The sequence below is a fragment of the Mesitornis unicolor genome, unplaced genomic scaffold, assembly GCF_000695765.1.
Source record: "Mesitornis unicolor isolate BGI_N332 unplaced genomic scaffold, ASM69576v1 scaffold5525, whole genome shotgun sequence".
Taxonomy (NCBI): Eukaryota; Metazoa; Chordata; class Aves; order Mesitornithiformes; family Mesitornithidae; genus Mesitornis; species Mesitornis unicolor.
Genome location: NW_010183336.1, coordinates 18719 through 39379, shown reverse-complemented (window position 1 = coordinate 39379; position 20661 = coordinate 18719). Strand labels below are relative to the sequence as shown.

Genomic DNA, 20661 nt, shown 5'->3' with positions numbered 1-20661 from the left:
ATGTAGTAGTATACCAGGAGATTTATTTGCATGTGTATGTGGAGGAGGTTGTTCCGCTTTCTGTAGCGGGATGAAAATGAGCGCTGTGTAAGAGCTTAGGCATTTTTCAGGGTATTATGCTCTCTACAACATAAGTATATTAAAAAGGTTTTTGTTTCGTTCATCTTAGTGCATTCTTTTAAAGCACAAGGTTACTCACCCAGCAGGTAAAATCTGCAGTCTCTTAAAACCCAAATGACTTACTTGCATTTATGCATAACATTTTTGTGTGTTTAATGTGAAGTCTGATGCTGTAGTACACAGCACAGGTACAAATACTGGACTATTTGGTGTGCAGTATCAATAACATCCTAGGTAACCCTGTTTGTTTTGAGATCCTGTTACTGCTACTGTAGAAATACTAAAAGTGAAGTCGTGAAAGACATAATGCTATTGAATTTCTCACCATGTTGTAATCATTGCATGAAGCCCACCTGCACCTTGTTTTCTAGCTGTGCTTGTACACAGGAAAGGCAATAATTCCTCTCTTTAATGCTTTCCAGGTTATTCAGAATTAATTCTCATGTCAGCAGAAAGCTCAACCATCACAGTCCGTCTTGTTCGCTCTTTTGAACACCGGAACTTCAGACCCGTGGTGTATCATGGAGTTAACTTGGATCAGACAGTAAAGCAGTTCATTAATTTTGTGCGGAAGGGTAAGGGGCGGTTGTCTTCTTCATTCGTTTCAGTCCCATGTGTTGCTGTGTTTGCACAAGAAAGTGGAGGGGAGCAAATGAATGGGAATTCTGCGGCTTTGGTAGAGATGCCAGATTTGTGTTTACGTCCTCTGCGTGCTTTCCTCCCTTGGATGAGAGGTCTGGAGTTAATAAGAGCTTCCATGGTCAGTGTGCCATGCCTAAATTTGGGAAGACTGCCCCCCCTGCCCAAATCCCCTGTCAAAAAGAGACGAGGGCATTGCTGCATTTGGCTCAGTGCCGCAGGCTCCTTAAGTGGTGCTGTCAGGCAGCTATTTATAAATTAACAGGAGTAAATTAATAGAATTTAGAGAGCCTTTGATCCTTAGGCACTACACCAATATGTGGAATGTGGGAACGCGAGTCTGTTTGCTATTTGTGAGAAAAGACGATCTTGAAAAATTGTTTTTGACACTGTGAGGTCTCACTGTGCATGTTTGCTCCAGAGTTTGTCTCCATCTTGAGCTTTGTGGTGCAGATTTACTCATCTATGGGCTTTGTGTTTTAGAAGCCTGCTTCAAAGTCACAATGTATCTGAAAGTTAATTAATGTAGACCAGCCCACGCATGGACGCATTAGTCAGGGTGTTACCCTAATCTTGCAGGTGTATTTCTACACACCTAAATGGAGACATTCAAAGGGTGCAGAATAACATAATTTGATTTTATTTCATGAAGTCAGCTTAAACAAGTCTTGAACTGTTATAGCTGATAACATTTGAGCAACTCCTAGGACATTGCCCTGGGCCCTGCAGCTGTATTGTGTTTTCAGCAGCTTGCATGCTTTTAGACAGTGATAGGCATGGCAAGATCTTAGGATGCTTTTGGAAAACTACAAGCACTTTCAGAACATATGGTGCAGCTGCTGTTATGAAGAATAAAATGAAAAATAATGCTAAGAAACTTGCTTTTGATGTGTGTTGTATTGCAACTTGCTGTTATTTGGGACAAAGCTCTCGGAACCTCATTCCACAGATGGATAGTGCTGATCCAGGAACAGCCATATTCCTTACTTTACTGTAATCTGTTTTGAAAGGGGTGTTTGAGTTAAACTACTGATTAAATTATGCTTTCAGCCGCCTTGCTGCCAAAAATCCCACAGATGGCTGGGCCTTTCAAAGCCCTGGTTAAATCCCCTGGGTGTCATTGGGTACACCGACACTTGCAGTTTCTTGCATTGTGTCCTAGATGTGGCTAAAGAGTTGATTTTCTACAATTTGGCTTCTTTTTTGTGTCTGGTTCACATGGCTCTGTTTACTGAACACTGCAGTTATGAATGGCAGTTGTCAGCTGTTTGTATATGGTAGAGAGATGCTGTGCAAACCATTAGCGGGATGTTCCTGGCAGATTTCTGAAGGAGCAGCCTCCTGTGATCATGTCCTAATTGCATGTCCTCACTGTCCTCATGGGTCATTTTGTTCAGAGCAACTTCATCCTTAAGTGAAGTCAATCAGATGTGGAGTAACTACAGAATCTGAGCCAAAGGTTGTGGTTTAGTATTTTATGCTCAAACAGGTCTCCTGTGTTGCATATTTATTTTGATGTAAAGATGTCCAGGATGCATGCATTGCACAATAATAGAAAAAAATATTGGAAATAAAAAAGACAACTTTTTGTTTAACTTGGTGCTTTTATTTTTACAGATGTCCCTTCAAGAACAGGACTTCCTCCTCCTTTTAAAAATTACAAATATGGTAGGTGCATTTTTTCTTGTTTGAATTCCTATGAAATGCAGACATAATATTTTATACCAGTTTCTACACAATTTAGAAGACAGCTGCTGTAGAATTCTCGTGCTGGTGGCAGTGCCTGCCTACATTTGCAGCTCTATCCAGGTCTTGTAGCTGGGGTTATTCCACTGGGATCACATCTACAGGACTTGACCATTATTTTGGTTCTGCATTAATCTTTGAATTAGGCTGCACGTTCTACATTATTTGCTAATTGGTACTGATGGGTTTTGGTATAAATTTTTAATTACTTTTATAAGTGCCTTTTAACTCTGTTTTTACTCCAGTGAGCAGCTTGTCATCTCACATGCTTTGAAATTGTAGTTCTCTATGTGCTTATGTATTTCAGTATCTATTTACTAATTGTGAAATCAGAAAGGATGGTGAAGTGGGAGCTGAAGGCAGTGAACAGAAAATGATTAAGACATATACACTTAAATAATTTACATGGTATAAGAGAAGCAGGAATACTTTCCTCAAAGCAGGTATGAAAGCCCTTAAATACAAGGTGATGGAGTGAAATAGCCTGGTGTGAAATTAAGGCTGACTTTATCCTCTAATGTAAAGCTATGAGTGTATTTCCTTTTTGTGAAGATCGGCATGAACATATGCAATTAATCTGTGTGAGACAGAATATACTTTCTAAATAGATTAAATTACTTCCTTTCTTGGAGTTTGTTAACTCGGATGTCAGTAACACACCTTTTCCTAAACTTGGCAAGTCTGAAAGTTCCCTTGGACTTTTGCTGCAAGTGATCTTCCATCTCCCATGTTCTTCATCTACTAGTTCTTTCATCACTTAAAACGTCAGTGTAATTTTTCCCAAGGCATATGTTGTGGCTGAACATAATGTGGGTGAAAAACACTCCAGAACTTTAAAACTTGTTGTACCAGTTAAGTGGATGCCCACTTTTAGTGGGATGGCACTAGCTGCGTGGAAATTTTCACACAGAAAAATCAAAGCCAGGTTCCTCACCTTCCCCTCAGGCTGTGAATCATTCAGGTTGATGTTTTTGGCATCTCTTGTGTGCTCTACTGTCTTCTATTTTGGTGATGAAAGAGCAGTGAGACTTCTGCAGGAATAGTGCTCGTAAGAGTCAGATTTTTTTCCTCTGCTTTGTTTGGCAGTGCCAGAAATCTCAGTTGGACCTGGCTGTGTCTCACCTTGTGCCTGTTTCAGCTTCCTTCTCTCCAGAATCCAGCACCACTTTATTCTCTCAATGTCATATACAATGCCATCACATTTTTCCTGTTGTCTTGGAGCTCCAACTCACAGCTCAAAGCTTCTGACTTTCATTTTCTCTTTATTTCTTTGTACACATCATTCTTGTCCTTGGTCTAGAACTCTTCTCAGTCAATCTATTATCTTCCTACCCTGCCAACTTTTCACTGGTGATGGTGGCCTGGGTGCCAAATTGCCTCATAAGCTACTTCTCAGTTTATATTATTTTTTCCATGAATGTGGAGCAATATGGTAGGTACTTCACCGAATCAGACTTAGAAAGTGGTTTCTTATCTGTTGTCATGGAAGATCCATGACCAGAAAAGAAAAGGTAAAAATCTAGGGTTGGGATGAAATAGCAAAGACAATTGAGAGGACACAAGGCTTTTTAGCTAGGATACAAAGAGACTGTAGTTTTGTCTCTGTAACAGAGTTAGGGAAGCCATTTAATAGCTCATAAATACACAGATAAAGACACAGTAAACTGCTGGGTGCCAGTGGTGGAGTTGTGAAGAAGTAAAATTGAGACAATAGTTGAGACTGGGCAAAGACTAGAGAAAAGGAAATGTGACAAAGTAGACAGAGAAGCTTAAAACTAACAGGCAGAGGTGGGATTGTATTTGCTGTGGTAGAAAGGTTTCATGATTGCAATATATTTTTGCTGTGATTTCTTGGTCTTTTTGCAATGCTTCTATACAAGATGGATCCAGGAACTGCAATTTAATGTGCCTTGCTTCTAATACTGCAATTAGCACAGCATGCTAAGACTGCCTTTTCAGTGACCTCTGCAGTGGGAATACAGAGTAGTTTTGACCTTCTGTAAGGTATTAAATAAAACATTCAAAATGGGCCACAGCAGTATGGAATCAAACTTTGAATGGGAATGTAATCTCTGTTATTCTCAACATCTGAATACTTGCTCTTGATAGTTTGAAAGTTGTTTTAGCCTATAGTTAAGTTTCTTGCATCCTTCTCTTACCAGACTATCTCAACATGTACTGTTCAGTTACTGCACAAAACCAGGCTAGAACCAGAATATAAGCAGGCAAACAGAACTGGTTTTCGCTTCTTTGTTGAGAAGGGATTGGTGTGTTATTCTGAATGTGTTCAAAAACAGAGGCCTTGTAGTTTGGCATTTTTATTTTATTTTATTTTATTTTATTTTTTATTTTATTTTTTTTATTTTTTTTTTTTGCTGTCTATCAATTTACCTGTAGTAGTTGACAGTGCATAAATGTTGTTTGTCCCGCCCCAATTGCGTGTGTTAACATGTTAACCTGTTAGGTTAAAGCACCCTAACTGACATTTAAATTGATGTGTTTTGACTGGCAATTGGAATGGTCATTAGTTAGTTATAGCAATTCAGCCAGCAGACAGAAGCCCAATAGGATATGGTACCTTAATGCTGGATTGACTGGTTTAAGACTGTGGTTGCAGGACTGAGAAATTAAGATGTTTTCTCCTCTTTTAGGCTAAATACAAAAAAATATTGTTAAGAAAAGATTTTGAACCATACCCCTTTGTTTGTCTCTCCTTTCCCAAGTACAGCTTTCAGTGTTGCCTGCCTGTTAAGCCTTATTTTAGGAAAACATTGTATTTTCTTTCAGATACAATGAAGATTATTCACCAAGCACACAAATCTAAGGTATGATTATTAGCTGTGTTCTTTCCCTTTTACATGCTTTAATACAGACAGGTCTCTGCACTGTCAAACAAGACCGGGGCAGAGACAGTCAATAAATTCTTATTCTTTGTATTCTGGTTCTCTGATTTTAGACTGGTGAACTTGTAGTGAGTTTGGAAGACGATGACAAACTGATTTTAAAAGAAGACAGTACGCTGAGAGCAGCTGGAGTAGGTAGGAGTACATTTGTATTGACTGAAGGAGCTGTTCATTGCGGTTGTCATTAAACTGATAACTGGCTGATTATGTTTGGATAGCCTGCTGAAAAGTAAATGCTATTCTTGATGCTCTTTACTCTACTTCATAATTATTCAGGGAAGAAGGGGGGATAATGTACATTCAAATCATTGAACTGAGGGCAGCAGGTATCTGCACTCCAAGTGTTCAGAATGCAAACTGTGATTTTTAGAGGGTATGCTTATAATTCTGCTGAGAGTAATTTTAAATGATTGACAGATAGGTTATTAGTACCGTGTCTGCTTAGTCTTATCAGTAACATTTAAACTGATGTTTTGGTTAGAAATGTAAGTAGTGGAACCAGCGTGGAATAATGAAATAAGATTAGATTTGTTTAATGTGCAGCATACAGTGCCTGATAGCCAGATTGCTCAGGAAAGCTTGAGCAGCATCATTTAGAGAATGTGCTGAACATAGCAAAGAGTTGAAACTTGACCTGATTTCTCACATTTTGACAGGGGACTACATATAGGGCATGTCTTTTGGTAATAATGTAAAGAAATGTCTGTCATGATAAAATTGATGATCCCAGGATGTCCTTTGGGCTTCTCATAAATGTGGCTGAATGACTTTGTGGCAGCAGAGTACTTAAGGGATGTCGTTGCTTTCCACCTTGATATGGACGTTGGCTCATTTGAATCTGGTTTGCCTTGCTGGAGTGCATAACCACCAGCACTGCGAGTGCAGGGGTGTCGCAGGGAAAGCTCCCTCCTATTCCTGATGCCCTCTGATTGCTCCCCAGCTGGTGAATGGCATTTCTTTCTCATAGGTTTCTTGGCTCCTTTGTTTCTTGCCATTTCCTAAAGGTCTTTGAGTGTTCCTATAATATAGATGATAGTTATTCTGTGACTGTTTGTAATAAACCAGGTATTTTTATCTGGAGAGGAAAAAAAAAGGGGTTCCTCAGGAAGGAGGATTACTGGCACTCCAGTGTTACAGATTTGTAATTTTGTTAGCAGAAGATTCATTTAAGCATGATTTTTTTATCTACTTAAGGCATAACAGGCAATGTAGTTCAGGAGAGGAACTGATGACAGTGTCAAATGATTAATTAGAAATGGCATTGTCCAGAGCTGCCTTCTTTCAAAAAGGTATTGATAAATATTTGTATATATTATCCATCTTTGAAACTAGGCTTGTAGCTACAGCAGTGAAACAGTTGGATGTGATCTCAAAAAAGGTGTCAAAACAGAGTAAATGTTATAATGAAAGGAAATTAGAATAGACCAGCCTGTTATGTCTCTGTACAAAGGGAGGGGTGGCTTTTTCAGGGCAGAATACAATTTAAATAATCTTTTTATTTTTTTCAGAATAACTAACACCAGTTAGTTGTTAGAGTGGGTATTTGTGATAGAAAAGAAAAACACTAGCTTTGTAAAATGCAACGTGCCATTATACCATTTTGAATTTTGATATGTTCCAGTGTATCTTGATATGAAAACAGGTTAAGTTAGGAGGGAGGTCTTTATTACTACAGAAGAGGTCCTCCTTCTTCAGCAAGGAGTGGAAAAGAGTAAACCAAGGAAGTGAAGTATGATAGCGTTTACCACTAGTCCTCCTTTTGTACAGTTTCACTTAAATTGTTAAGAAGATTTGAAATCTCTTATCGACATATTACATTTTCCCAATATCTGGTCTGGACAAGATTGACTGGAATAAAACAGAGAATTATTGTTAGAAAACCTGGAAAATTCTGAGACCTGCAGAATGTTTTTTCTGAGCTGCAGCTGATTGCCCTTGGCACTTCACAGGGCTGGGCTAGAGAGTTATAAATTATGAGGACATTAGATAAGTATCCTCAGGAAAGCCTCTGTGGTAGTGATTATTATTACAGCTATTATCTAGTCAGCAAAGTTAATGCTTGCCTGTTTTTTTAAAAAGCGGGGTGTATGTTAATAAAGTGTTCAGTATTCATTGCAAACAGTCTTGTCTGTTTTCTAGTTGAGATTCTAAAGCCCCTTCTGCTCTCCATTTTTTTCTTCTTTTTTATAAGACAGGCAGACTTCATTAACTTCAGGTTTAATTTAAAAAACGAATGTGGAACTTATTGGCTCAGCACCTTAAAGAATTCCATGTTTAATAATTGTGAAGGCTTTCCATCAGATTTGTCTCTGTTCTGAATTAGTAATGTTGCTGACTTACTGCTTTAGAAGAGGAAGTCCTTGACCTACTGGGTTGAAAGAATTGTGACTGCTCTGAACCTTTGTGGGTCCTTTAGCTCTGCCATATCCCCCGTGAATAATTAGAGGTATTTGAAGGTATTGCTGGAGAAGCCAATTTGTGTCTTTCACTTTGCATATTGTTGAAGCCTCATGAATTAATCATCAGCAGGGCAAAAAATTAACTTCTTCAGACACATATTTTGATGGGTCATGAGGGAGAATGTAAAGTGATCTGTAAAATATTCTACTGATACTCTAAGTATTAAATTATTATACCTACAGGCTAATTTAATGGAAAAAATAGTTTCCTTTTCCCTTTCCTAACAGAAAGATGCATAGAAAAGAAAAAAAAAAGCTTCATTATTTTTCTAGCATTTAAAGGTGTTAGAATTGCAATCACTTATACAAACACTTATACAATTGTGAAGTCTGTGTTAAAAAAATCTTGAGGGGTCTTGTGTACATATTTACTCTATATATTCAGGTTCTTTTTTATTTTATACAAGTGTAAACAACATCTTTAATACTGGAATCTTTTTCTGTAAAAATACCAGAGGGAGGAAAAAAAAACCCAAACTGTACTGTGATTTATAATTGTCTTTGACCAAAAAGTTGCCAGTTGTCTTCTGAGATTCTAAATAGCTGGCTGTTGGGTGGTTCATTTACTGGTGTGCTAAATATTTATGTTTTTATTTGTTCTAGCAAATGAGACCGAATTAGCATTCTTCTGTGAGGAAGATTACAGAAACTACAAAGCTAATCCTGTTTTGGCCTGGTGAAGATCCCAAGAGATTGTTTTGTTTTCCCATACCTGTTGTAAATTTTCCTTATTCTGCTTAATGAGATTTTTCTTAAAGATCAATAAATCCTAGAGGATTGCTTTGCAAACAGTGCAGTTCCCTTCCTATAGAAATTAATTTCCGTCAGCTTGCAAGTCTGAGAGAAGGAAAACTGGGGGACATAAAGGACTTTTTTTCTTTTTCATTTGCTCGCCTCTTATGATGCAGGCAGTGCAAACAGTCGCTGCCCTGTGACACATTCTCTGTGTGATCCTACAGCAGACATGAGCTTTGTATGGAGATTATACAATGCACAGTAAAAGCCCATCACAGTGCTAACTTCTAATGAAAATGGAAGTATTTTATTACCAAATCACTGGGTATTTTACAGTTTGAGAAGAGATTCTCTGTTTAAAGTCATAGCTTTACTTCTCATTTTATATTTGGTCTCTTGGTGCAGACAGGCAAGTGTTTCATGCTCTTCACCGCTGAAGGCTTTCCTTTATACTCTCTTCCTGCCCTCTTTAGTGTGCTGAAAGGTACAAATGACTATTGGGAGGCTTTTGTGTTCAAGGACCACCTCACCTGTTTCAAGCTTTGCTTCATGGAGACACCTTCATGTATGAGGTAGTAACCTGAGTTCTGCCAGGACATCAGTGTCCAGAAGTAGGAACTGGGCATTTTTCCTAACACGTGAAGCTCATGGTTTCAGTTTCAAGCATATAACCTGAATGATTGCATTTTTTGTGAGGAGAGGCCCAGTCTGCAAGCCACATGTCTTCAAGACTGGAATCTTTCCAAGAGCCAAATACTCTGTTACTATCTGTTTGTTCTTGGTAATTCCCGGCTTTCCTACTACATTATCCAAATCAAGAATAAGCAAAAATAATAATCCACCCATTAAAGTACCTTTAGATAGACACTGCTTATGAAACTGATTTTTAGGGGTTACTCAGATGGGAAACTGTGCCTTTAGGCCTCTCTTCACTGAGATGGAAGTGATGCTGCCTCTGTGCCTTAGCGGGGTTTTTGGGCATAGGCTCTGCTAAATCAAACAAGACCTCATGTGCAATTGCTTTAGACACATACATCTACCCCTCAGCTCTGGGTGGGAGCTGACAGCACCATTTCCACTAGAAACTTTCCAGAGAAGTAAGCTTGCCATTTTCTAGAGCTTTGATTTTTCTTTTACTGACACTGTGATAGTGAAAGCAGATGTGTGATTTCCACAGTATCTAAATAAAAGTTCTCATTCCTTTAGCTGTAGGGCCAAAGAAACCTCTATGTATTGTTCCCACTTAATTTTCTTCATCCTTCCTGACAACTCTCTGTTTAGGCTGGTTTCAGTAGATGGTGTCAGCTTTGCGTCAGAGTTTTATTCTCTTGTGAAAGTAGTCTACCAGTAGTAGAGGATTTGTAGAGTAGTAGTAGTCTTTGTCATCTGCGATGAAAAGGGTAATTGCATCTTTATCTTGTAAGGAGAAGTCCTGTGTCACTGGAGTAACTTGTGTTCTCTCGGGATGTAGATGCTTTTATGCATGCTCTGATGAATTTGTGGGGAGAACTTACCACTTCCCTCCCCTTTCTGTCTGGGCCACCTTTCTGTTGCTGGCATCTGCTCCCCAAACATGGGCTGTGTCTCAGCTGCCTTCTTACACAGTCTGTCAAGTTTGCCAGAGTAATCTGCCTAATACAAGTTTGTACTTGTCTTCATGTACAGTTTAAGCTAACGCATTGCACTCCAGAGTACACCAGATTTGTTCAGCCAAATTTACAATAATGAAAGTAACTTTATAAGAAGTGAATGGCACACTGCAGAGATGTCTCAGGCTGTCCTACCAAGGCAGCTAGATGATGTCTGTCCACACATTCAGGCTCTCAGACTGAGCAATTTGAGGGTTTGAATTTGTTCTCCAGCCCTTTGCATTGTGTTTGTGATGCCTTTCCTCTAAGGCGTTTGCGTTTGAAAGAGTCACCAAATTTAACAACTGTCCTTTCTGGGTTAGTACAGTTACAAAAGTTCAGTGCCACATCAATTGTGGCACAGTGAAAGCAATTCTACAGCATCAATGTGAAAACAGAAAATGTTTTAATGCAAATATTCAAGCATGATGTGTCTGGCACTCCAGATTAGCTTCTTTTTCCAAGGGAAGAGTTAAAACACTGCTTTGTGAGCTCAGTTCGCTCTGGCTATGGCACTTCATTGGCTCCTTTCTGCAAAAACACAGTAGAGCCTTTTGTAATGCTCTCAATGGCCATACTTGTAAACTGGATTCTTCCTGAAGTGTTTTTCTACTGTGATTTTTTTTAATTGGACGTTTAATAATGCTTCTTTCAAATAAATGCCACAAAATCATAGCTAATAACTGACAACTTGTTAAGATAGATGCTGTTCCAACATTTTTTTGTGGATTATGGTGTAGCCTTATGTCAAAGTAGGTTTGATTCCAGGACTGTTGAGTACTGAATGAAATCTATGAACATTGGCTGATAAATCATTGAAGACTGAGATATCTTTGCCCATGTTGTTATGAAATCCTCTTTTTTATTGAAGGAAACCACCTGCAGAGTTGGTGCTATGGTTTGTTATCCTCACAGAGGTCATTAATTGCATTGGTTTACCGTTACAGTTAATCAAAGGTGGCTTCTTCATAATGTGTAGTGGGGAAAGTCATACAGCTTTGATAGTGTTCTTGGACATTGTGGGGTTCATATGGATTCATCTTTCAGTATGATGTCCTTGGAGCCTTTTTTAGAAAAAAAAAACCAAACAAAAACCAAAAAGAGCAGCATCCAGATGCTGAAATGAGATACAGCTCCTGGGTTATAGCAGTGTAGCAGGGAAATGCAGTCAATAACTTCAGAGTGATGAGCTTTGGTAAGGAGGTGTGGAGGAATAGCTACTAAAGGTGAAGAGAGGAAATTAGGAAAGAAATTACCATGAGCAAGAAGGAGAGGTGATAGTGTAACTGAATAAACATAGAAAATCTTGAAGGTACAAACCTCTTGTCACAGAAATACTGGAGCAGTAGTGCTTGTTAAACCACTAAGTATATGAAAATGGTGTATTTTATATCATTATGCATTCTTTTTAAATTGAACTCAAACTGTTGGAATAGGCTTCTTGGGTTTTCTGGCTCTGTCAAGTTGTACTTCCTGCATGCAACTGTTTTTGTGTATTTTTCTGTTCAGACATAGTTATGTTGCCTCTTGAAGAAGCAAAAGCTAAGAAAACTGCTGACAGAGATAGCTGCCAGTTACCAATGGCACAGAGGAGTCCTCAAAAATCTGATCTGCATCACCGTTAAAGTTGGGGAACTGCTTTATCTCATGTAAACATTTGGTCTTAGAGGTGATCCAGAGATAAGCTGTAAGCTATGGTGTTTCTCTTTCACTCTCTGGGAGTATTCAGCACATCCCTTGGCAGATAATTTACTTAAAAATGAGCTTGCAAGTAACAGTCCAAGAGCTGCCATAGCCATGGCAGGACATCTGCAGGTCCTGTCCTTGCAAACTACAGGAATCCCGAGTGTCCAGAGATCAAGAGTGAGAAAACAGAGCCCATGATACTGATTCCTTCCTTGTCTCATGCGACTGGTCTGGTCCTGGCTTCAGAGGAACTTCAGCCAGCTCAGGGCGTTACAAGCAACAATGCCCAGTAGACAACTTTGCTACTTTTCATATTGACGTTGACTTTTTCCTGTTGAGGTAGAAAAACAGTCACACTTTAGCATGGTTTCTTAGCCACTTCCCTTTGCTTCTTGCTGCCTCCTCTGCTGATAAGTGCTTTAATCATTTGCACCTCATCTGATATGCAACAGCAGCTTCTCCTGTGCCAGTGAATAGACATTATTTTATTTTGTATTCATGAAGAAATATGCTTTGAAATAGAGGAGACAGTTTTTACAGTGTCATTAACAGTGCACAACAAAAGTTCCTTTGTTGCTTTACAGGAGGACTTACATAGGACAGCACTGTCCACTGGTCAGTGGAAACAAATGTTTTTGTCATAATGCTTTTTGTCTTGGAAGAAAATGAGAGAAATCACATTGGGAATGGAAAAAAAAAAGGAACCAGTGGAAAGCCAAGACCTATTGCCATAAACTCTTTCTCTGCAAAGAAAGCCACCAGATGTCAGCACAGCCTGTTCTTTCACTCTCCAGAACCCGTGTAAGCCAAGAGAGATGTAACGTTTATGAAAAATGCTTATCTGTGAATTGGTTTAGCCTGCAAAGTCTGTACTAGGGCTCTAGTGATGAAAGCTGAATCTCTCCTTGCAGAAAGTATTTCTTTTTACATTAAAATCAAAAAGCGGCAAATTGAACTGGTATTAGTGCTTACATTCCTCTTGTTGGAGAGCATCCTTTGCGGAGCCAGTTCCAGCGTATCTAAATCTTTGCATGCTGTGAGGAGGCATTTGCAGAACATTCTTCTGGAGAATTGTCTGGAAAAGATCACTGGTAATTTGCTGAGGTTTTGTAAAGTAGACTTTAAATGTGCTTGTTTGTTGTTTGGTTTTTTTCTTTTTTTTTAAACACAAGGAAGACTACCCAGAACAGACACACATGCAAAGCAGAGCAAAACATCTTCAGCAACACAGCTTAAACACCCAACGAATGCATCTTCCACGCTTCTAACCCTAAGCTCCCACTACTTCTTCCTTGTAGTGTAAGGGCTGAGGAGAACCTGGTACTGTGTTCTCCAGGCCATGCTCTGTGAGCTGTGATGAGCTGAGGCAGGATATGAGTTTCGGAGCCCAGATCCAAGCACTGTGCACAGCTTTATGCTCTCAGTGATTGAAGCGTACATAGATACTGCCTGTTAAGAGTGTGAATGTGAATTGTTGCACAGGGACAAGGTGCAATGGAGCTTTCTGTGGAGATTCATGCCACTTCTATTGCAGCAGCTTGCAGATGCCAGGGAGACTATTGAAGAGAGGGGAGTTAAGCGATGGGTACAGCCCAGGTGACCTAAATTCTTCATTCCTTCTGTTTTGGGCTGCTTCTTTAGTTCCTTTCTTCTAGCCTTGTAGCACTGGTGTCGTGTTAGGGGTTTACCACAACAATTCCTTCTGCACAGCACCCAGTTCTGCTTTGCCAAGGACCAAGACCTTGCCTTGCAGCATGGCATGCATGGCAGGTAGCTGAGAGGACAGGTGGGTGTTTGGGCTGCTGATGGAGTGAGGGAGAGTATGGGGCATAGAACTTTCATCTTCCTGTAGATACGGTATTTTTTATTAGGTGGGGATTGTACCTTTTGTTTGCTAGCATCTTCTCTCTCCGATAGCAATAGATTCTTTCCTTTGTAGAGGCCCAAAAGTAGCCAGCCAGAAGAGTGGGAGTTTCAATTGGGAGTGAATACATTCAAGAGCTCAGTGTGACAGGATGTCACAAGAATTTACCTTTGTGTGTCCATTTCTGCTCTCTGGGAGGTGACTTTCAGTGTTGTGTACCAGGAATGGCAGCAAGTACAGTTAAGAACTGCTGCTGTCTGCTCTCATTCTACATCTTGGGAAGGTTTATTTCTGCTTTCCGACCTGGAGCCCAGGGAAAATATTCTTTAGAACAGTTTGGGAAGCCCCTTTTCTTCAATGAACCGTGATTTTTAAAATGGAAGGTGTGGTATTGGCCTGTTTTTCACACTACTTTGAGGTCACATCTTGGGCTCTATGCTTGTATTTGTGTCCATCCAACTGGAGGACACGGTTTTGGAGTCAAAGCAGCAATCTAAAAAATAAAGCCTTATATCCTAGCAGTTAGTATCATGGCCATTTCTTCACACTGCTCCCCTGCTCCCCTCCAAATAAACCAGGTTTTAGGGAAAGCAGACTCGAATGTTGCACAGCAACTTTGTTTTCTGGAGTGCTGAATAAGACAGCTACTTAGAGGCAGACATCTGAGGGTAGGGAGCTCTTTAAGCCAGCAGGATAGTGTGTAGCAGCAGCAGCTGAAGCTAGCTAATTGCAGATCAGATACGGGAAATAGATAACAAGAGTGACTAACCAGCTGAACAGCAGCTGTAGTGAATCCTCCAGTGCTGCGGTTTCTAAATCTAAAGCAAACTATCTTCAAGAGACAACTGCAGTAGTGCCACTTTAAGTCTTTGAAAGATTCCTGTAATACTATGGCTTGTAATAGGTGATCCTCCTGACTGGCCACACACACCAGTTATTTTTAGCCTTTGATTATAAAAGTCCTGCACATGCTCTGCAAGCAAGAACTGTCCCTAATCATACATGGTATCTTCCTGCTGTATACTGTATGCTCGGCCTTAAAATAAGCATGGTTCTGACTTACACTAAAAAACCTCGTGTGGAAATTCTGCAGAGCTGATGCTGCTTATTAAGGCGCAATAAACAGATAAAAGAAAATTGCCCCAGTGTAAGAGATCTCGTTCCTCAAACCTGAGGCACAGTCCACAGATCCCACTAGCTCAGCGGGTGAAATTTTGGGCTCAATGGTAACACCAGACTTTTGTTGCTGATTGTATGAGGTCATGCAGCTGCGCTGGCTATAGTGGAGAGACTGGAGGAAATACATTGCATAGCAGTGCTGAAGCAAGTGCATCCCCCTAAAGATGTAACTGTAGTTTGATATATCACTTTGCAAGTAAATCCCTGAAGAGCAGGAAACCAATTGCAGTGTTAAAAGCCTTGTATTATAAAACAGAAGGAGCGAGAGAACTGTACCTGCAGAGGTTAATCTTCAGCACAGGAATTTAAATGAACTCATTAAAATCAACTTACAAATTAGCTCATTAAAATGCAGTGCTGCAGATCCAGAAGTTGGTTGATCTGGCATGCCACTTGTACGAAGAAGTGACTTAAGAAATGGAGAACAACTCTTTCTTTCTAGTCCCATAAACCCTCATCCGTAACTCACTCCTCCTTGAACTTTGTATCACCAGCACTTTTTGTTTAGTGAATTAAGCTTGTTTGATCCTGTGCTACAACTGCTGTGTAATATCACTAGCCTCTTGTAAGGAAATGTATGTCTGTACACACTTGTGCCCTCCCATGTGAATAGGAACTCTGTAATTGAGGTCCTGGCACCATGGGTCACAGCAATGATAATTTCCACTTATTACATGGATAATGAGACTCTACCAGCTGCTGGCTGTAGTGGGTTTTATTTCCTAGTGGTTAAATTCTAGATAATCATATTACTTAACTACTGCCTTTAAAGTAATGGTTTGTTTAGGAGGAAGAGGGAAAAAAGACCCAAACAAGTTCTTATGTAATTATATAGACCTGTTCAGAATATCTTTTATATAACTACACGTGTCAGTGATTAAAACTGGCCTTACTCTTACAGCTTTTCAGTTGGTTCTTACATATCCCAGAGGCACATAGTAGGTAATACAGAAAATAAAAATAGAAAGTATTTATATTCCAGCTATATATTCCACAATAATATATATATGTGTGCATATACATATATACAGAGAGAGAAACTCCCAAGTACAAAACCAGTTAATTGGTAAATGTTAAGCTAACCTCACTGAACCCCCTCTCCGCATCAGAAAATGCATGAGGAAAGGATAATTGAAAAAAATCCTCAAAGTACTTTTCAGCATTCCAGAACCAGAAGAAATTACTCGGTTGTGTCAAAGGCTTTAAGGACCAGACACCTACAGAGGGCACCATCTGCAATGCTGTTCTGTGCTCATAGGCATTTCAGTCTTTACAAGGGAAGGTGACTGGCTGCTGGGCACGACGTTGGCACAGGCACTGCCTGGAAACACTTGACCAGCCTTTTTTAGATGGTGTAGAGCTGTGATAGCCGTGGGGATTTTGAGCTGGCTGTCTGTCCATCTGGGCTTGTGTCCACCTGTAAAGCACCGTGCTGACCCACTGATGCAGCCAGCTTCTTGGGTAGGTCTGGGTGCCTGACTCTGCTTCTGCTCATGAAAACTGTCCCTTTGCCATGGATGGGAAGGAGTATGTGGGTGTGAAAGTCATGTAAACACAGCAAACATTACTTGTGCTGGGCAGAAAGGTGAGTCTTTAACCTTGAAACCTCGACTGACAATAAAACCACACCTTTCCCCTTGAAGACAAAGCTTGCAAGGCTGGGTAATGTTCTTTCCCCTTTTTTTTTTTTGCCTCCAGGCAGTAGTCTGGACTGACCTAAAGATACAAAAAGAAACTTCGATGGGAAAAAGAGACACTAGAATACACTATTGTAGTGAGAAAATGTGTAGACTGGTGCTTTTATGCTGACTTTGCTTGATGATGAAATGGAAGGGAAGACTAAGGCTTGCTGAGTCCAGTTTTCCCTCAAGGATGAGTTAAACTGGAGTGGGTGGAATTACACTCAGGTGAAACTGTCTCAAATCCACGGGGAAAATTAACCTACTGTTCAACCTTAAATAAATAGTGCTGGGTAATCAATCTGCTTGGTGAGTGATTGGGTGCTGATCTGGGTTCAGCTGTGGAGGTGGATACACTCGGGGAAACCCGTAAAACCAGCTTTCTGAAGGGGCCAGCAGGAAATGATGGTACCTTCCCTGTGTTGTCAGAAAATCCGGCCAAAACAAAACAAAAATCAGCTGATTATGAAATCTGGGCATTTCCCTCATGCCAATATCTTTCTGTTCAGTGAACTGAAGTGGTATTTGGAGACTTTACTGTAAGCCTTAGGCAAGAACTGAAATCCCTCAATGTCATCCCTGGCAGCATGAGCAGTATCTGGAGGACATTACTCACTGTAGGTACTGGAGGCTGAACGGGAGATTATGAAGATCCATCTGTAGAAATTGTCCAGGTTACAGAAGCAATGTTGCCTTGTAGAAGGGCTTACATGCCCCAAAATTGATAATTTCCTCCCAATTTATATTAACTGGTCTAGCAAGAAGTTTGTTCTTGCCCCACAAACCATACTTCATTTGATGCTGACAGCTGTTGTTTTTCAAAGTGATACTGAACACCAAGTGGTGTCTTTTACGTAACTGTAGGAAAACAAGACTATTCCAGCCATGTCCTTGTATCTCACCTTGCTGAGGTAGGCTTCTTGAGCCATCCCAATTGCTTGCTTCTAAATGAGCTTTTGTGAATTGCTGTCCATTCTCTCTTTGGTGATTTGGATGTCGCAAACTTAAAGAATTATTCTGATAAAGAGCAAGAGCTTGAAGGGATAGAAAGTGACAGGTGGAAAATGAAGCTAGGACAGAAATCTTCATTGCCCTGTAGCTTGTCCAAAGTGGGTGTGAAGTCAGAAGAGCATTTGGTACCTGCTTTGTGATCTAGCAAGTGACTTTTAAGGGTGCAAGGCAATGAATGATCGTGTCCAAAATGTACTGCTGCTGTATTTTCATGTTGTGGTCAAGACCTGCTGATCCTTCAGAGATCCATTCAGAGATCCTACCATTGCTAGTGAAACCAAGGGGTTTAGAGCTCCTGTTTTGTCTGTGTAAACGGGCATGTTCAGGTGACAGTGATGTCTAAAAGCTTCCCCTGTTATTTGAGGTAAGGCCAGCTGGAAGGCCTTGGTTTTGTCCCTGCAATTTTCTGAAGCAGCAGGTCTTTCTGATAATTATCTTCACTATTTTCATCAAATACTGCCTAAAACTTCAGCTTAGTGCAACAGAGAACATAGAGCAGCAGCAGTTGTCATCTCAGAAACAGCAGTGCAGACCAGATGTGTGACATTAGGGACATCCTTCTCTTCAGATGCTTTTATACTGCTGGAAAAGGGGATTTATTTCTGCAGCTTACAAATGTGTACCAGGGACAGCTTAGAGGACCAGAAGTGCTGTCTGTATTTGAGAAAACAGGGATATTTGGACTTATTGTCAGGTTTGGATGCTGTTAGTAAAATCTGTAGATGCTACGAAAGATAGATACTGCTGTTCTAACTTGTCCATAGAGTGCACTGAGGAGACCAAAACCAGAGACAATTCATCTTTCTCAACCTCACTGCCTTGATTGATCCAGACACTCAAGAGGCACAATATTTTTGCTGTCTTAAAGCCCAGAAAATCCGTGCCATTTCATATTAAAAAAAGGCAAAAAAAAAAAGGCATTGCAATTTCTGAGAGCACCTAGAGAAGCAACCGAGAAGCACTGGTCCGGGGAGCTGCCAGCTAGCATCTCAAGCGACTGATCTGCCTAACTGAGACCATCGTGTTCCCATGTATGTATGTGCTGCTAGCTCGGCTTTCATGGTAATTTTTAAGGCAATATGAGCAATATAATTTAACTATTACTGTCTAAACTAGTTTAATGGCCATCCATTTTCTAAAGTCACCAAATTTTATTATTTCCCCACAATACAATTATACCAAAACATACATATATTTAAGAAAAAGAAACACCTTTATAGAAATGTTGATAGTGCTTTGAAATGCTCTGTCACAACCGGGGCTCTGTTAGACATTGCTGGAGGTCTCCCCGCTTGAATATTCCCCTGTTGCGCTGGGCAGAACAAACTTCACGTATCTCCCCTTCTCCCAGCCCCTCCTGATTCGCAGAAGTCTTTGCCGGATGCAGGGCAGATTGAAGATGATTTTTGCCAGGATCACAGTACATGGAACAAGCAGCGTGAGCGTGTAGGTTGGAGGCAGGTAGAATTTGTACTGGTTCTCATCGAAGGCCCTTGACCATCCATAGGTGAGTGTGTGCAGAGTGCTGATCACCAAGGCAATAAATCCAAGGGTGGACTAAAAGGAAGAGAAACACACAGCTGTTAGCAGAGGACCTTGTGCCAGGCTATTTTCCTGTATTTTTTTACTCTATCCTGTAAGTGTACATAGCACAGAGAAAGCAATGAGTATTTCTGCATTTCTTAAAACAGAAGAAAATGCGACTGGGAACCTTTCCTGGGTAGCATGCCAGACTGCATTTTTCTTTTTCTCATCAGAGGTTAAGTGTGATATTAGAAACCCAGCAGGAGTTTCCTTGAAAATGCTGCCAATTCAGCTGAGAGGTGGGCTCCTCTCTCCATGCGAAGCAGCAGCCCCTGGCCCCTGCCGAGCGTGTAACCACAGGCAGCTCAAAATGCTCCTCCCGAGCCGCAGCTGCCAGCTCCGCTCCATGGCTGGAGTCGAAAAGGCCCCCCCCGGAGCCGCAGCTGCCAGCTCCGCTCCATGGCTGGAGAGAGGCTGCTGACGGCGGGTGAAGCATCAGCTTTGTGGCTCTGGACCAGCAGTTGGCGCCTTCAGAAGTCAGTGAAGCTATAGCTTCACACAGAGCAAAGACACCTTCAGGTAACTGCTGTCATCTACAGCAAAAAGAGGTTATGGAGACAGAAATGCTCTGGTGCGAGGTAAGCAACAGCCCTGAAGAGTTTCCTTCTAGGTCCTAGAAATTTATGATGGTTCACGAGCCAGACCATCAAGCTGTATAAAGTTCTTGAAATGGGGAGTCAAGAGCCCTTTATCCACTTGGGCAGGCAGCAAGGACCCAGTCCTTGTTCTGCAGACAAGAACTTCCCCTGTTTGCAGCTGAGATCATGGCTTTCAAATCTGAGTATTTCCAGCTTCCTCTGGGGTTTGCTCTCAAAGAGGGGTTTTAAACTGTGGTCCCCTCACTGTGGCTTCCTGTCTGCATCAGAGGTGGTGGCTCCCAAACTTGCCAGCTCCCACCACCCGCTGACACTCAGCAGGAGTCAGGCGCACACTCCCAAAGCATCCCAAATGTGAGCTTTGCTGCTGTATTTTGAAAGAAAAGCAAGGGCGTAGCATAGTGCTCTGCTGCCCTACTTTGAATGCTTGGTCTAAGCCTTCAATAATGATCAAATATGCCTAGACAGGGAAAATTTTGCTGCTGACGTCCCTAACTTAGGGAAGGAAGCCTTTGCAAGTCGTAGTGCAGCTAGTCAGAGATCAGCCAGAAACACAGTCTTCCTGAAGGTACGTCCAGGAAAGAGGACACAGCAGGGAAATAAGAGACCAGGGCAAGACAGGAGGAAGGATCCATAAGTTTATCTTGAAAAAAAATAATCTCAGCTGGAGAACTACTCAGTTCAAAGCATCCCTTCCTATTTTTGATTGCTCAAATACTCTTTAAAAACCTGGTCAACATTTTAAAATGTTCCATGTTGTTACCAACAAACTAGACCAAGAGTCCTCTGACCTTCAAAGCTAATCATGTAGGCAGCTGCGAGGACTGGGCAG

The 20661-nt window shown here is 40.8% G+C and overlaps 2 protein-coding genes across 3 annotated transcripts in view; one reads left to right on the top strand and one right to left on the bottom strand.

Annotated features, from left to right (window-relative positions):
* Positions 1-547: 547 nt before the first annotated feature.
* Positions 548-8653, top strand: LOC104540312 (chromosome unknown open reading frame, human C2orf76). 2 transcript variants are annotated; one of them, XR_728129.1, is made up of 6 exons: positions 548-695; positions 2377-2427; positions 5293-5330; positions 5462-5543; positions 6603-6697; positions 8471-8652. XR_728129.1 is itself a non-coding variant. In XM_010184085.1 (5 exons), exons 1-5 carry the CDS (start codon positions 563-565, stop codon positions 8545-8547), a joined length of 381 nt encoding a protein of 126 aa, XP_010182387.1. In that variant the 5' UTR covers positions 548-562; the 3' UTR covers positions 8548-8653. The 2 variants fall into 2 exon arrangements, 1 of the variants encoding a protein (XP_010182387.1); XM_010184085.1 differs by lacking the exon at positions 6603-6697 and having other exon boundaries at positions 8471-8653.
* A 10262-nt stretch (positions 8654-18915) lies between these two features.
* Positions 18916-20661, bottom strand: part of STEAP3 (STEAP family member 3, metalloreductase) — a 9704-nt gene continuing 7958 nt past the window's right edge. Inside the window, exon 4 of the mRNA XM_010184084.1 lies at positions 18916-19206. Coding sequence (XP_010182386.1) covers positions 18916-19206 — 291 coding nt within the window. The remainder of the gene's footprint in view (positions 19207-20661) is intronic.